Raw genomic sequence first — 15,152 nt, forward strand, 5'->3', positions numbered from 1 at the left:
GGCTGTACCTGGGAACCCCCCAGAAAACAGTGATCCAAAACACACTGTAGAAATAATCCAGTTTGAGACCGCTTTAACTGCCCTGGCTCAATGCCAGGGACATCTGGAAACTCTGGTTTAGTGAGACCTTTAGCCTTCTCTATCAGAGAGCTCTGGTGTCACAATAAACTACAATTCTCAGGATTTCCTAGCACTGAACCAGGGCAGTTAAAGCAGTCTCAAAGTGGATTATTTCTGCAGTGTATTATGGACCTATGAATCCTGCAAAACACTGCTGCTAGAATTGGGCCAAAGTGCCAGTGATCCTGCCGCCGCTCTCTTGGATTGGTGCCATAACAATAACTACAAATCCCAGAATCCCATAGCCTTGAGCCATGGCAGTGAAAGTGGTGTCAAACTGGGTTAATTCTGAAGTGCAGATGCATTTGGAAATACTAAGATCAAGAAAGGGGAAGACTATAACTCAGGCTGGTCCATTTTCACCCATCTCTTTCTGGGGAAGCCTTTCCCTAGAAAGTTGTTGAAAATCCCAATTGCAGACAGATCCGCAAGGTGTCGCCTTTTGCAGAGCAAACCAAAGTAGAAAATGTATGTGTGTATGTATGTATGTATGTATGTATGTATGTATATATATATATATATATATATATATATATTTGTGTCCATAGTGGGGGGTTGAGAGAAGGATGTCTGCAAAGGATTTGTTTTCTGCTTGATGCTTTGCATCCCAGGCCTTCTCCCCCTGCAGCCATGTCTGCATTAAGGCCAATGCTAGTTCCCAGGTTCATTAATGCAACAAAGCCTTGCAAATCCATGCAAGAAAGCCTTGCAAATACAAGGATGATTTCCTCTTCTGCAAAAGCCATCCCTTTTATTGTTGTGTGTCTTGGAACACAGTCATTTCTGGCTTATGGCAACCATAAGACGACCCTTTTCTTGGCAAGATTTGTTCAGAGGGGGTTTGCCATGGCCATCCTCCTGAACCTGAGAGAGTGTGACTGGCCCAATGCCAACCAGTGGAGTTCCATTGGCCAAGTCAGAATTCGAACCCAGAGTCCTAGTCCAGCATTTTAACCAATACAACACAGATCTGGACGTTTACCTTTTTTTATGCCTTCATTTAGAAAACCGAGCCTTGTCTCCAAATACAAGAAGTTTCCCCAAGCCACCAAACAGGGGATAATGGGAGATCTGTATTTTATGCATGTTTTAAAAATGTATTTTGCAAGCTTTCAGAGCTCCACTGGCTTCTTCTTCAGGATGGAGGAAGAAAATGGTGGAGGTCCGAAAGCTTGCACTATGTATTTTTGGGGGGGCTGGCCCCATAAAAGCAATGATAATAATTAATAATAATAATACAATTTTATTTCTATCCTGCACCATATATTTTTGGGGGATGGCCCCATAAAAGCAATAATAATAATAATAATAATAATTTATTTCTATCCTGCACCATGTATTTTTGGTCCCATTGTTAGGGAAACATTCCCAACATGTTAGCCATATTTATGTCCCTCTCACCATAAAAGCAATAATAATAATAATATAAAATTTTATTTCGATCCTGCCTCTCCAATAAGATCAAGGCAGCTTACAGCGATGATAAAATCCATACAATATAAAAATAAATCCCACCATCTGCTCCTTCCTTAAATAAAATTATTATTATTAATATTAATATTATGTTTATTTATGTCCTGCCTTCTTCCCAGTATAGGGAGTCAAGGCGGCTTACAAATCTAAAACAGTCCAAGTTAAAACACTATAAATATGCCAATAAATATATATAAAAGCTGTGGGATTGGAGATGTTATTTGAACATTTATTTAGAGGAGGACAAAATGATGCAAGGAAAGAAGGAAGGAAGGAGGGTGTCCATTCATGTTTGCATGCAATCCAGCAAGAGCCCCCCATATAATATATTTTAATATACAGTATGTTGCATTTTATATTGTACTTTGTTATTGTAAGCCGCCTCGATCCTGTGGGAGAATAATAATAATAATAATAATAATAATTATTATTATTATTATTATTATTATGTCCTTTGGGGTTTACTCCAGAATCAATGCAGATCAGGGGATGGGACTCATTATTACAGGGAGTGTTGCCAACAAGCCTCAAAGATAATTCCCCAAACGTTTGGCCAAAACTCACCAAATCCTCCCCATATCTCACCAAATACTTATTTCAACTCTCAAAATTACTGTACCATTAAAACCAATCACCAAAATCACACCAAAGGCTCTGAAAAGTACCCATTTTGGTGTGAAAGTCACCAGATTGGCAATCATTGGGTGACTTTGGGAGAGTCACACTCTCTCAGCCTCTGAACCAAGGAGGACATGACTAGATTAAAAAACCCCAAACCATTTAATATTAATTTATTATATCAATTATCTTAATATATTTAATATTATATTTAATATATTTAAATATATTTAATATAAATTCATCTTTGTTAGGCCTGCTCCAAATAGGGGGACCTTTTGGACTTCCTCCTGGGCAGAAGGTTGGAATGGAGGGCATGTCCGGAAAATGTAGGACGGAGTAAAAAAGCTAACTGGAAGAGGGTGATATTATGTCCTCCTTTTCCAGGACGTGTCCGCCATCCCAGCCTTCTGCCCAGGAGGAATCCCACAATGTGCTCCCTTCTTTTGAGCAGGACTGATTCACATTTCTAGGAGTCTTTTCCCCTTTGATTGGGTCCTGTCCTCTTATTTTTCCTGGCAGGTCCTCCATTTTCCAGTGCCTTTTCCTCCTTAAAGACATCTGATCCCCCTCCCCGCTCCTTGCAAAGGGTCCAAATTGGAAATGCAACCAGCAGCCTTTTGCAACTCCCTTCTGGACTGAAGGCTGAAATGGAGGACGCGTCCTACAAAAGGAGGATCTGCACCAGATGAAGGAGGACATGACCCAATAAAAGCTGAAAGGCACCAAGCTATGCTTCTTAATCCTGCACAAAATGGAGGACGTTTTGCAATCCTTCCCGGACAGGAGGCTGGAATGGAGGACCATTGGTGGCCATAAAAAAAGAAAGTAAAGCCATGCAAGGAAGAGCAATACAAAGCATCTCAGTAGCTTTTGCATTGCCTTTGCAAGAACCTCTGTTTGCAAAAGAATGAATGAAAGAAATGCAAATGCAATCCATATAAATGTGTGTCTGTATTGGGGGGGGGGGGTTGATTTTTGGCGCCAAATCCCGAGCCCCTCCCCCTTTTATGCAAATGAGGGGCGTGGCCAGGGCTTCCTCTCCTCTCCCCCCCCCCCCGGGTGTGTCAGGCTCCTTCTTGCCTCCCTTTCTGGGCTGTTCATAATAAGCCAGCCAGGCTTGCAAGCTCTTTCCTTCCCTGACAGCCATCTGTCTGCAAAAAAAAGCCAGGGCTGGAGGGGCTTGGAGAAGCAGCCCAGCCAGCCTAGGAATACCTCTCCATTCATCCTTTCTCTATCTTTTCCACACACCCCCACCCCCCCAAAAAAAGGATCTCTCTTTTTGATTTGATTTGCAACTGAGGAGGTAAGGAAAGCAGATGCAAGAGATGCAAAAAGAAAAGAGCTGGGGAAGGGAGGCAATTCAAGATCTTTTGGGAGGGGGATGCAAAGCTGCAAGTCTGGAGGCAATGTTGTGCTGGGTTTTTGCCTCTGGTGTGGGTGGGTGTGTTTGTGGTGGTGGTGTTGCTTTTAGCATTGCAACTTGCACAAAAAGCTTGAAATGGATGCATAAGGGGTTTTTTGTTGTTGTATGTCTGTGTGTGGTTTCTCGGATCTCTCTCTCCTTGCATGCCTGAATCAACAAGGAATAAGATATATTTTTAAGGGGGGGGGGGGATCCCCAATCAGCTGTGGCTGTGTGTAGTTGTGTGTGTGTGGGTCTTTCTCTTCCAAAGAAACCTCCCCTCCCCAGCTGTGTTTCAGGCAATGCAAGGAGTGCAATGCAAGCCTTCCTTTTTCCTTCCCATAGCCTTTCATCCTTTTTATTTTATATTATTATTATTATTATTATTATTATTATTATTTTTCTCTGAATCCGGAGTGAAACCGGTTTGGATCTTGGAAGGCGTGGCGGGTGTGTGTGTGGGATATCCTCTCTTAGTGAATGAGTCTCGATTTGGCTTTAGTGGGGAGCTGCAATGCAGAAACCCTCCCTCTCCCCTTTTTCCTTGGCATTTTCTTTATTAGTGTGTGTGTGTGTGTGTATAATATGGTCACAGATCCAGAGATGCACTAAAAGCATGGGGGAGTATATATACATATATATTATATATGGTCACAGATCCAGAGATGCACAACAGGAAGGGAGATATAGATATAGATACATATATATGTAATGTGGCAACAGATCCAGACATGCACAACGGGGAGAAATATATATACACACACACACACACATATGTATATAAAATATGGCAACAGATCTAGAGATGCACAACAGGGAGGGAGATATAGATACATATACATATATATAATATTTATTATATATGGCCACAGATCCAGAGATGCACAACGGAGAGGGATATATATATGTGTGTGTGTGTGGCCAGATCCACAGATGCACAACAGGGAGGGAGATGTATATACATATATATAATAAATATATGGCCACACATCCAGAGATGCACAACAGGGATCTGTGGTCATATATAATGTGTGTGTGTATCCCTGCTGTGCATCTCTGGATCTGTGGCCAAAAATGAATGAAACCTTGCCCTGCCTGGTGACCAGAGGTTTGAGGCTCTGGGTGGTGGGCGTGGAGGCTTGTGTGTGTGAGAGAGAGAGAATTGCATGGGATTGCATAATGTTGTGCTTGGGGCCATTTCCTCCTTCCTTGCTGTCTTTCACTCCCCCTTTTCCTTCCCCTCTTTTCTTTCTCCTACTCTCTCTGGCTTCGTGTGGGTTTCTGGAAGCGATCTGGGGAGTGAATGGCAGCAGGAGGGCAATTTGCAAAGGAGGAAAACCCAAAGCACCTCCCTCTTTCTTTCCTTTCTTTTTTTTCCTCCCAAACCATCCCTCCTCCTCCTCCTCCTCCTTTTCCTTCTCTCTTGCACAGCTTGCAGATGACAAAAGGAGGGAAGAAACTTCCTCTGACTTGGGGGCTTGCAAGAGCCAAAGGGCTTCTTCCTCTATTATTATTATTATTATTATTATTATTGATGCTTTTGATTTCCTTCCCCCTTTGGGAATGATGGCTGGATGGCTCCCTTTTCCTCCAGCATCAGGACATTGATATATCTACACATATATATATATATTCCTTTTCAATTGAGCACATTTGAGAAAGTGGCAATGCAAAGACCTGAATGCAAGCCACTTCCATTCATGTAATCCCAAGAGGTTTTGGGAATCCCGTTTTCCTGCAGTTTTGGACCACAAAAGGTAAAAACTGGGGAAATGTCATTTGGGGCTTTTTCTTTGGGGACTTAAATCATGCCTTTTCTTGTTTTCTAGCATGGGTAAATGTGGACATTCTTGCTATGTTTCCCTATTCCGGTCTTTAATTTTGCCTTTTCCTTGCTCCTGCTTTCAGATCCTGCTGAGAAGGAAGAGTGTTCCCTTGGACCCCTAAAACACCGCCTTTCCCTTTGGGTTGTCATCTCCGAGCGAAAGGTTTCCAATTGAAGAAGCAGGAGTATTTTATATTATTGTTGTTATTTTAAAATAAGAAGGAGAACTACAGAGATGCCAGGGATGGTCAGTAAAAACCCCGATCTCGAATTTGACTCGCTGCAGCCTTGCTTCTACCCGGACGAAGATGATTTTTATCTGTGCGGTCCAGACTCGGCACCGCCAGGGGAAGACATCTGGAAAAAGTTTGAGCTCCTGCCAACGCCTCCCCTGTCTCCCAGCCCAGCAGGTCTGCAAGAAAACCCCCCAGGGTCATGGGGGGCAGCTGGAGGCCTGGGGGGCTTCCGAACCAGTGACCCCTTGGACTGGGCATCCGAATTGCTGCTCCTGCCCGCAGAGGCTGACCTTTGGGGCAGCACCGATGGCGGGGACTCCTTTGAGATCGGCTTGGGGGAAAGCAGCAGCAGTGCCAACAACCTCAATGCCATCATCATCCAGGACTGCATGTGGAGTGGCAGCTCTGCCAGCGAGAAGCTGGAAAGGGCCATGAATGAGAAGCTGCAGGGGAAAAAAGGACAGGGCACTGTCGGGGCACCGGCTGCAGCAGCAGCTGGCTCTGCCACCCTGACAGTGGGCACCACCGCCACCTCCGCCACCCCCAGCGCCACAGGAAACAATGGCAGTGGCCAAGCAGAGCTCAACAACTCTGTCTCGGAGTGTGTGGATCCAGCTGTGGTCTTCCCCTTCCCAATGAACAAGAGGGAACCCCCCACCATCACAGCTCCAGCCTCCTCTGTGAGCCCTGGCACTGGGGGCACCGGAGCCCTGGCTCAAGGGGTGGCAGCAGCCGCTCCTGCCCAAAGAAACAGCCACCCAGGGGCTGCTAGTGACAGCCGGGCCAGCCACAACAACAGTTCAGGGGATGATACGCTCAGTGATTCTGGTAAATATCTGCTCGCCCTTTGTTATGTATGGGCAGGCCACCTAACCATCAGCCACATCCCCATCACCGGGAGCCAAAGTCTCATGGGTGGCTTGCTCAGCTGAATTCAATTATTATTATTTTCTAGACTACAACTCCCAGAATCCCCTCCCAAATAGAATAGCTCTGGGGAGGAAAGATCCTTTGTGATTGGCCATGCTGGCTGGGGGAGGATTCTGGGAGTTATAGTCTAGAAAATAACTTGGCCAGGAACTCATTACATTGCATACATCTTCCTACCGAGAATGGCAGTAAAGAGAAGATTAGTGGCAGAACTGCAAAATCTCACTTATTGGTGGTACGGTGTGATGATCCAATACCTTCCTTCTCATTTTCTCTTTATTTGGATGACTTTCTGTTCTTTCCTTCCTTCTCCCAAGTCAATTGAGACTTTTCTCTCTTTTTTTCCCTAAGCTACTGTGTACTTCAACATTGTGCAAAAATTAGACATCAATATTTGTGATTGACAGCACATTTAAATGTGTGTGTGTGGGGTGGCTGTGTGTGTATGCGTGTGTATGTATGTATACACACACACACATGCATACACACACACACACAACTGAATGTATGCTAGTGGCCACAATCTGAAGGAAGGGAGCAGTTGAGAACAGCAAAGTCAGAGGGAGAGATATTTAAGACATCTGATTTAAAGGTGGGATGGGACAGATGAGGAAAAGAAATGATTATGTTCCACAGTCTCTCGTCTTATAGTTGTGCATGTGAAGTTCTGGTACTGTGAAACTTGTGTTGTAGATACTAGGAGCTTTGTACATACAAGATGGATGGAGCTATCCCCTACAGTATTTGATTCACCAGCAGAAAATACTTGTAGAGCCTTGTGTCTTTGCCAAGATTAGTAAAATAAAAACTAAATTGTGTAGGTGGGCTTTATTGCTTCCTACTTAAAACCACTACAAACACTGATCAGTAGATGGCAGTGTTCTTGCTTCTCTTAGCTCAGCCGCACAATCCAAAGTTTCCTTTGGTGGCTGCCAGACAATTGTGTGGCTTTTCATACCTTACAAAAGATCTCAGGGTTGATGATGGATGAAGGAGAGAAGCATTTCTTGAAAAGCAAACCACACCATTCTCCTCGCCCATGGCGGTGTGCTTTTATTCCGTGTCGTCTTTTCTGCTGCTGTAAAAGATTCCTTTTTTTTTCCAAAATGGCAAGACGATGTCTTGTTCCAGACTATTTCAATAAGAATTATTTCTTTGCTTTCCTTGCTGTGGCAGATCGATTTTGCATTTTGCACAGTGTCTCAAAATGAACATTTTCCCGGCCATACAGTGGTTGGCTGGCAGACTTTTTTGTTTTGGCACTTGGGGGTTTGCTGAAACAATACATCGAATGCCAACTTTATAGTGAAATATTTATTTGTTTGCAAGGTGGTATCCACTGTGATAGTAAAATCTAAATGAGAGGAGCCATAGGATCACCACCGTAATATACATGTTGACCATTGACCCTCCTGTTTAAAAGATTCATGCTCCCTTAGTGTCTGCCTCTTGACAGCTTTGAGTGAGGGAGTACTTCCTCCCAACAGCTGTCTTCTTGGCAGTAGACCAAAACTTTGGCTTAAAGGGACCTACCAACTGGAACAGCTTTTTTGCATTTTTTTTCTTTGTTAGAACAAATCCAACAATTGTTTGGCTTTCCAGTCCTTTTTCAGTCAAACAAGCTGTGTTCTTGTTATGTCTCTCTGTGTGTGTGCCCGCTTGCACATGCACACACACTGTTTGGTGTGCATTGTGGTCCTGTTTGTTTTGTCCAGGCAGTTTTGAGCACAGAACAGTTGCTTAAAATACAAATTAGGCGATTGCTTTCCAAGATCCTTTTCTTCTTCCTGGAATCATTTTGTGTGGCAGTTTTATTTATTCCTTTTACTAAATAGTGTGCAGTCCCATGCTTTGCACTGTCCTTGTGCTTTGGTTACATATCATATTTGTTAAAGACCTAATGATATAGAGTCATTAGACCTGGAAAGACATATTTGGTTTTTTGATGGTGTTTTTTTAACTCTCCCTCCCTTTAAACTTTCTTGCCTGCGCTGCATATTTTAAGAGCTTCAATATTTATAAATTGGCATTTGCCCTGGGAATTGCTTTTATTTAGCGCATATATATGCTAATTAATGCTAAATGCTTGAGAGCTTTCTGCCACATTTCTCTAAGGTTCTAATATCGGGTGTTTTTTTCTTCCTATGTGTATAAAAGATGAAGATGAAGAAGAGGACGATGAAGAAGAAATTGACGTTGTGACCGTGGAAAAGAGGCGCTCCTCCTCCTACAAAGCCATTAGCACCCTAACTATTGCAGTGCGCCCTAAAAATGCCACCACCTTTGCCTCTGTCAGAACTCAGCCAAATGAAGTCATCCTAAAGCGTGGTGCCCCTATTCATCAGCAGCATAACTACGCCGCGCCATCGCCATATATCGAAAACGAAGATGTGCCACCCCAGAAAAAGGTAAAAAATGAAGCGCCCCGTCCAGTGAAACCAACGCCCCAGCCAAAACCGAAGAGCTCGAGTCCTCGAAACTCTGATTCCGAAGACAGTGAGCGTCGGCGTAACCACAACATCCTGGAACGTCAACGGCGCAATGATTTGAGGTCAAGTTTCCTTACGTTAAGGGACCACGTGCCAGAACTGGTTAAAAATGAAAAAGCAGCAAAAGTTGTCATCTTGAAAAAGGCCACCGACTATGTCCATTCCCTACAGGCTGAGGAGCACAAGCTACTGCTGGAAAAGGAAAAGTTGCAAGTCAGACAACAGCAGTTGATAAAAAAATTAGAACACATGCAAACTTGTTAATTTAAACAAGCAAAAAACTTACCTTTTTTGTCATTGTCTGATCTGGACAGCCACTGCCACTTTGCACATTTTTGATTCCTTAAAGAGAGTTATGTTTTTGACGTTAAGAATGTTGGTTTTACTTTCAATCCAGTCTCTGATATAGATGACAAAAAACAAAACCCAACCCAGAAACAAACACTGTTAATCTGAATGGAGAGCGGATGGATGTTCTTTTCTGTGGAGTTGAAGAGACTGCCAAACTGTAATGGAATGCCTTTGTATTTCCTCTTAGAACTGTATATGTTCTTTAAATGTTGTGAGCATTTGGACCTGCTTATGACATCCAGTTGAGTCTGGAAACATTCATTCCTTTTTAATGGTGCTTACGTTCTGCCAGGTGTTATGGGGCAAAAGCATTTTGTACCCTTGTTGTTGGGGAACACCTCTGTAAATACCATATACACATTTGCCTTTTGTACATGTCTTGGGTTATGAGAGGTGACTTTTGCTACCAATATTAGACTGGAAGTTCATACCTAAGTACTGTAATACCTCAATGTTTGAGGAGCATGTTTTTGTATACAAATATATTGTTAATCTCTGTTATGTACTGTACTAATTCTTACACTGCCTGTATACTTTAGTATGATGCTGATACATAACTAAATTTGATACTTATATTTTCGTATGAAAATGGTTGTGGAAAGTTTTGAGTAGATATTACTTTATCACTTTTTTGAACTAAGAAAACTTTTGTAAAGAAATTTACTATATATGCCTTTTTTTCCTAGCCTGTTTCTTCCAGTTAATGTATTTGTTAATGTTTGTTGCATAGAACTGGGTAATGGCAAAGTTCTGTGTTTAATTTCTTCCAATGATGTACATTTAGTGCTGCATCTTTATAGCACTTTGAAATACCTCATGTTTATGAAAATAAATAGCAATTAAATGATGTGGTATTTACTCTTTACACTGCTATACTACACATTTTCCTTTTCTAGGTTATTTTATCAGTAGAAAATAATACTTGCAATAATAATGTAAAGTAGCCAGCCTGGTAGAGTTGTTTGTTGGACTAGGAGTCGCAGATCAGGGTTCATATTTCTGCTCAATTTGGAAACCTACAGCAACCTTGGGTAAGTCACACTCTCTCAGCCTCAGAGGAAGGCACTAGCAAACCCTTTGAACAAATTTTGCCCAGAATACCTTATGGTAGGGTTGTCATGGAGTCACATAGATTTCTGTCAGCTGGGAACCTGACTTTTAGAAAGATATTCAAAACGATTTTTAATAGGGGATTTTAGGGCGTGGTCCAGACCGGCGACCACACACCCCGCAACTTGGCGGCGGCATAATAATGGTGGCACCCAATATACATGTTACGTGGCGCTCGCACGTTGCTGCGCTGTACTTACGTAACAAGTGCGCCAGTGATGCATTTGTTATGCCACCCCTGCAGCTTTAAACGAACCTGCTTTTCACAGGTTCTTTTTTTGCTGGAGGAAAGCCGCGTGGTTTGGCGGCTGCAACTTCCCTCCAGAAGAAAAACAGGTGCCGGTAGGCTGCCATTTTTCAGCGGTCTGTACTGCGCCATACTTACTTATTTTTCATCATCTGTTCTCACAATCATCCTGGAGAAGAGATCATAATTTGCCCAGGTTGTGGCCAAGAATAGCTTTGTACCCACATTTTCAACACCAGCACACTAACCTTTATGCTAGTCTGTTAACTGAGGGTTAAATCCTACTGTTCAAGCACCTTAAATATGCTGAAGTAACATCAACAGAATTTAAACTGAATTCCAGTAGGCTCAATTGAAGTACTGGCCAGTGCTCTCAATATGTCGTCCCCTTTTGTCTCCTGAACTTCTTACTCCTGTGTGCCTTAAAAAGTTGTTTGAGAGAACTAGGAAATGAACAAGTTCCAGAAAAAGCTACCACAAGCAGGGCCCCAAAACTCAGTGCTGCAATTAGCATCTTGTACAATGTCAACATGAGAGTAAATCAAATGAGCCATACATGTTAGAGTCAGGTAAGTCTAGTTTAAACTAATATACATCAAGAATTCAAAGATACAGCAATGCTAGTCCATAGAATCAGTATGTACAGAGATCTTGTAGCACCTTTGAGACTAAGTGGAAGAAAGTTGGCAGCGTGAACTTTCGTAGACTTCAGTCTGCTTCCTTAGATGCATTTGGACTGAAATGTATCTGATGAAGTAGACTTAAGTGTAGGAAAGCTCATGCTGCCAACTTCTTTCAGTTAATCTCAGAATGTGCTACCAGATCTTTCTACATATATCAAGAATGAATTTCATAGTGGTCATGATACTAATATTAAGTCCCATTGATTTCAATAAGTCCACTGTTATATCTGTGATTCCTTTTCTACTACATATGTATGGGAACGCTGCTCTAGGCCAGCTATGTGGAAACCTGTCAAAATCTCTTGGGCACGCATGGTTCCTCAGATGTCTGTGTTTCAGACAGAACAACAAAGAAATGCCCATCACAGGTAAACTTTCTAACTTGCTCTATTCTCAGACTTAGCTGTGCTGGGATAGCAAACCTTAAACGCTTCTAAATCTCTTGTTTGCATATATAGAGATGTCCCAAGGATATTTCCTAGTTGCGGTTGCAAATTGGTTAACTCTTGCAGCCCTGCCTATCCACTGTAGCCAAAATTGTAGACATAGGACTAACTCCAATTGCTAGGATAGATATGTTGAATCAATAGGGTTTATGTAAGTCTTGACTTAACCAAATTCTTATTGATTTAGTGGTCTGTTAGCAATGACAGCTGAATTTCAGCCATTTGCCTCTTGACATATTCCTCACTGCATAAACCCCATGGAAACTAATAGCAATGCTCAACTGGATGCTTGGCTGTACTGATTCCGACAAGATCAGCTGCTTTGATTTGGATAAATTTGTAAGCTAAGACTTAAATCATACTCATAGTTGGGACTAGCTAGAGCAGATCCACCTAATGAAATGTACCTATGTCTTGGCTATGTATTGATTCTCTGGGACTTATCAAGAGCATCCAGACCTAAATTAGAATTTAAAATCAGGTGAGTGCATGCATTCAGCTGTAACATTGTGGAGATGCAGTTCTTAACTCCAGAAATTGCAACTTCAAATTTGGAGTAAGCCCCCCCCCCCCCTGTTCAAATGACTGCAGAAGATAATTTCTAACCACCAATGTGTAGTTTAATGTTGGCCTCCGATTACTTTTTGTTGAAACTACAAAAAGAAACAATAGTTATTTAGCACTGATTAGAGATATAACTGATTTGTATCAGCCAAGTTGTGGCTAAATGTTCTTGGGAACTGTGTAGACAGGTGTTTTAGGATAACAGCTGCTGAAATCTTGAGTGTATAAACAAGCCCTGTCTCATTAATAGAGCTGTCGTTCCATGCTTCTGTTTTCGAGGAGGCACATCACAAACTGCACACCGCTTCATGACAGGGAGATACAGTATCTCTCATTTTATACAAATTAGGAATGAATGGAAGTCTTTTACTAATACATTCCTGTTTGTGGCTCCCGGGTTTTAGAAGTCCCCCTGGAGTTCCCATCATAGCCCACTCTATGACATTATTTGGAAGTAGTGTTTATCAATTGTAGTTAATACTATGAGCCCGCCCAGACTTTGAGATCCACAGGGAAGACTTTGAAATTCTCTTCATAGGAGGGCTAGAATGGCCCCCTTCTTGCTGTCCTTCCATCATGAAGCCAGAACTTTTTTAATTCAGATAGGCTTTATGGAATTGAAAAAGTGCTGTAAGCGCTATATTGTTTTAACTTTTGTTGTTTTAAAAATAATTTAGAATGCATGTTTTTAACATAGCTCTTAATGTAATTCAGTTTTAATGTGGCTTTTTGTATTTTTTTAAAAACTGTAATAATAATAATAATAATTAATAATAATAATAATAATAATAATAATATTTCTCCCCATTTAAAACCCACTTGAAAAAAAGTTACTACATCTTTGTTTTCAACCCTTCTATTTGGATAGGAACAGAAAATTAACAGGATGCTGTTTGGATGACATGAGCCTGGCTCTGTCTCCTATGTGCAGTCCTCTCTTCATACCTTCTGATCCTTCCCTGACTTTTTGGATCATAGATCAAAACACTAACTGCTGTGTGATCGAGAACTAAAAGCCAAAGTTGGAAAATATATTGGTTTGGACCAACCAAAAGGGCACAAAACTTCACAAGCTTTCTGCTTCTTTGTAAGGATGAAATGGTACAAAAATTAGGAGGTGGTGCAATGTTTTGAGCTTTGGGCTATGACTCTGGAGACCAGGGTTTAGTTCCCCACTCAGCTATGGAAACCTATTGAGTGACCTTAACTGAGTCACACTCTCTCAGCCCCAGAAAACACCCGAGGGTCGCCATAAGTTTGATACAATTTGGAGACATATTAACAAGACCACACTCACAAATTTGGCCAGAAGTTATGGTCAATAGATACACAGGCAGATTTACTTCCAAGATGAAGCTTGAACAGATAAGAAAAATAAGGTGTGAAAGCATCCATTTGGACCGTTTATTTCTCTCGGATCTATAGTCAATGGCTGGTCATCATCCCTAGAGACAGGAGCTCTGAGATCTATTCATTGACTTGGGCTGCACCCACACTGCCAAAATAAAGTAGTTTGACAGTGCATTAACTTCCATGGGTCAAGACTATGGAATTCTGGGTTTTGTACTTTTGTGAGATATTTCACTTTCTCTGTCAGAGAGAGCTCTGGTGCCACAAGAAGCTACAAATCCCAGAATTCCATACTATTGACCCATGGCAGTTAAAGTGAGGGATCATTTCTGCATTATTTCTTTGCATCACGGCAGCAGTAATTTGCCATAACCACCAAACCAGGCAAATGACATTGACTGCAACCTACAGCTTGCCTGGAAATTATGATCTGAACTAGATTTCCTGTTTTGGTTTGGAGGTAAATTATGAATTGCATTGGCCACTTTTTGCCCACTTCAGATGTTAACAGCTAACTACTGTCATTATGAAGTAGGAAACAAGGTCAGGAAATGAGTGTGTACAGTGAGAGGAGAATGTGTGAGCCTGAACCATTATCCATTGTGCAGTTGTGATGACTGAAGTGGGTCAGAAATTATGTACTTCTCTTCTGGTGCACCAATCAAGACAGCAGATGTGAGTAGCAGATCTTTCAGTAACAGAATTTCCTTAGAAGATGTGGGTTTATGGTAGAGATATTTGTTCATTTTTTATTTGCTGGGCCTTCAGTGCCACCAATCTAGCCAAGCTTCAGTTTATTTTAGGTCTAGGTTAGATCCATTAGATCCATTAGACTTGCATCCCCACATTTCTGCTTTTTCTCATAGAATTTCTTAATTTTATTTTTATACATTGATTTAATTTATATCCTGCCTTTACCCCAGCATGGGACCTGTAAATGTGGTTTTACTTGGAGATTTAGAATTGCTGTCTTATGCCAGTTTGCACCAAAGATACATATAGTTTCATCACAAGAAGCAAAACTAATCTCCATAGTTAAAGGATGTCATTCTGCAAATAAGCATTTGGAAAGGGAAGAACTGAAGAAAAGGAACAGAGAGAGCACCCTACAACAAAACCGCTACACCACCTTCCATCAGCATTTTCCGCAAAGGTGGGATTAGAGAAAGGCTACACGGCGGAAAACAACCGGTTCCCAATTCTTTCCCACCATTTCAGGGATGTGAATTGCTAAACTGTAATATTGTGCACACTTTCTTCAGCGCAAACCCCATGGAACACAGAATTACCTTTGAGTGATGCTAG

General features: G+C 41.8%; 1 protein-coding gene across 4 annotated transcripts; it reads left to right on the top strand.

The window, feature by feature from the left end:
- The first annotated feature begins 292 nt into the window (after positions 1 to 292).
- Positions 293 to 10,194, top strand: MYCN (MYCN proto-oncogene, bHLH transcription factor). Of its 4 annotated transcripts, XM_089477803.1 has the most exons (4): positions 293 to 588; positions 2,734 to 3,039; positions 5,525 to 6,505; positions 8,765 to 10,194. In XM_089477803.1, exons 3-4 carry the CDS (start codon positions 5,677 to 5,679, stop codon positions 9,358 to 9,360), a joined length of 1,425 nt encoding a protein of 474 aa, XP_089333929.1. In that variant the 5' UTR covers positions 293 to 588; positions 2,734 to 3,039; positions 5,525 to 5,676; the 3' UTR covers positions 9,361 to 10,194. The 4 variants fall into 4 exon arrangements, with proteins under 4 accessions (XP_089333929.1, XP_089333930.1, XP_089333928.1 ...); XM_089477804.1 differs by lacking the exon at positions 2,734 to 3,039; XM_089477802.1 differs by lacking the exons at positions 293 to 588; positions 2,734 to 3,039 and adding an exon at positions 3,323 to 3,517.
- The last annotated feature ends 4,958 nt before the right edge of the window (positions 10,195 to 15,152 follow it).

This window comes from Sceloporus occidentalis, unplaced genomic scaffold (assembly GCF_023333645.1).
Source record: "Sceloporus occidentalis isolate IW3139 unplaced genomic scaffold, rSceOcc1.0.p SCAF_12, whole genome shotgun sequence".
Classification (NCBI taxonomy): domain Eukaryota; kingdom Metazoa; phylum Chordata; class Lepidosauria; order Squamata; family Phrynosomatidae; genus Sceloporus; species Sceloporus occidentalis.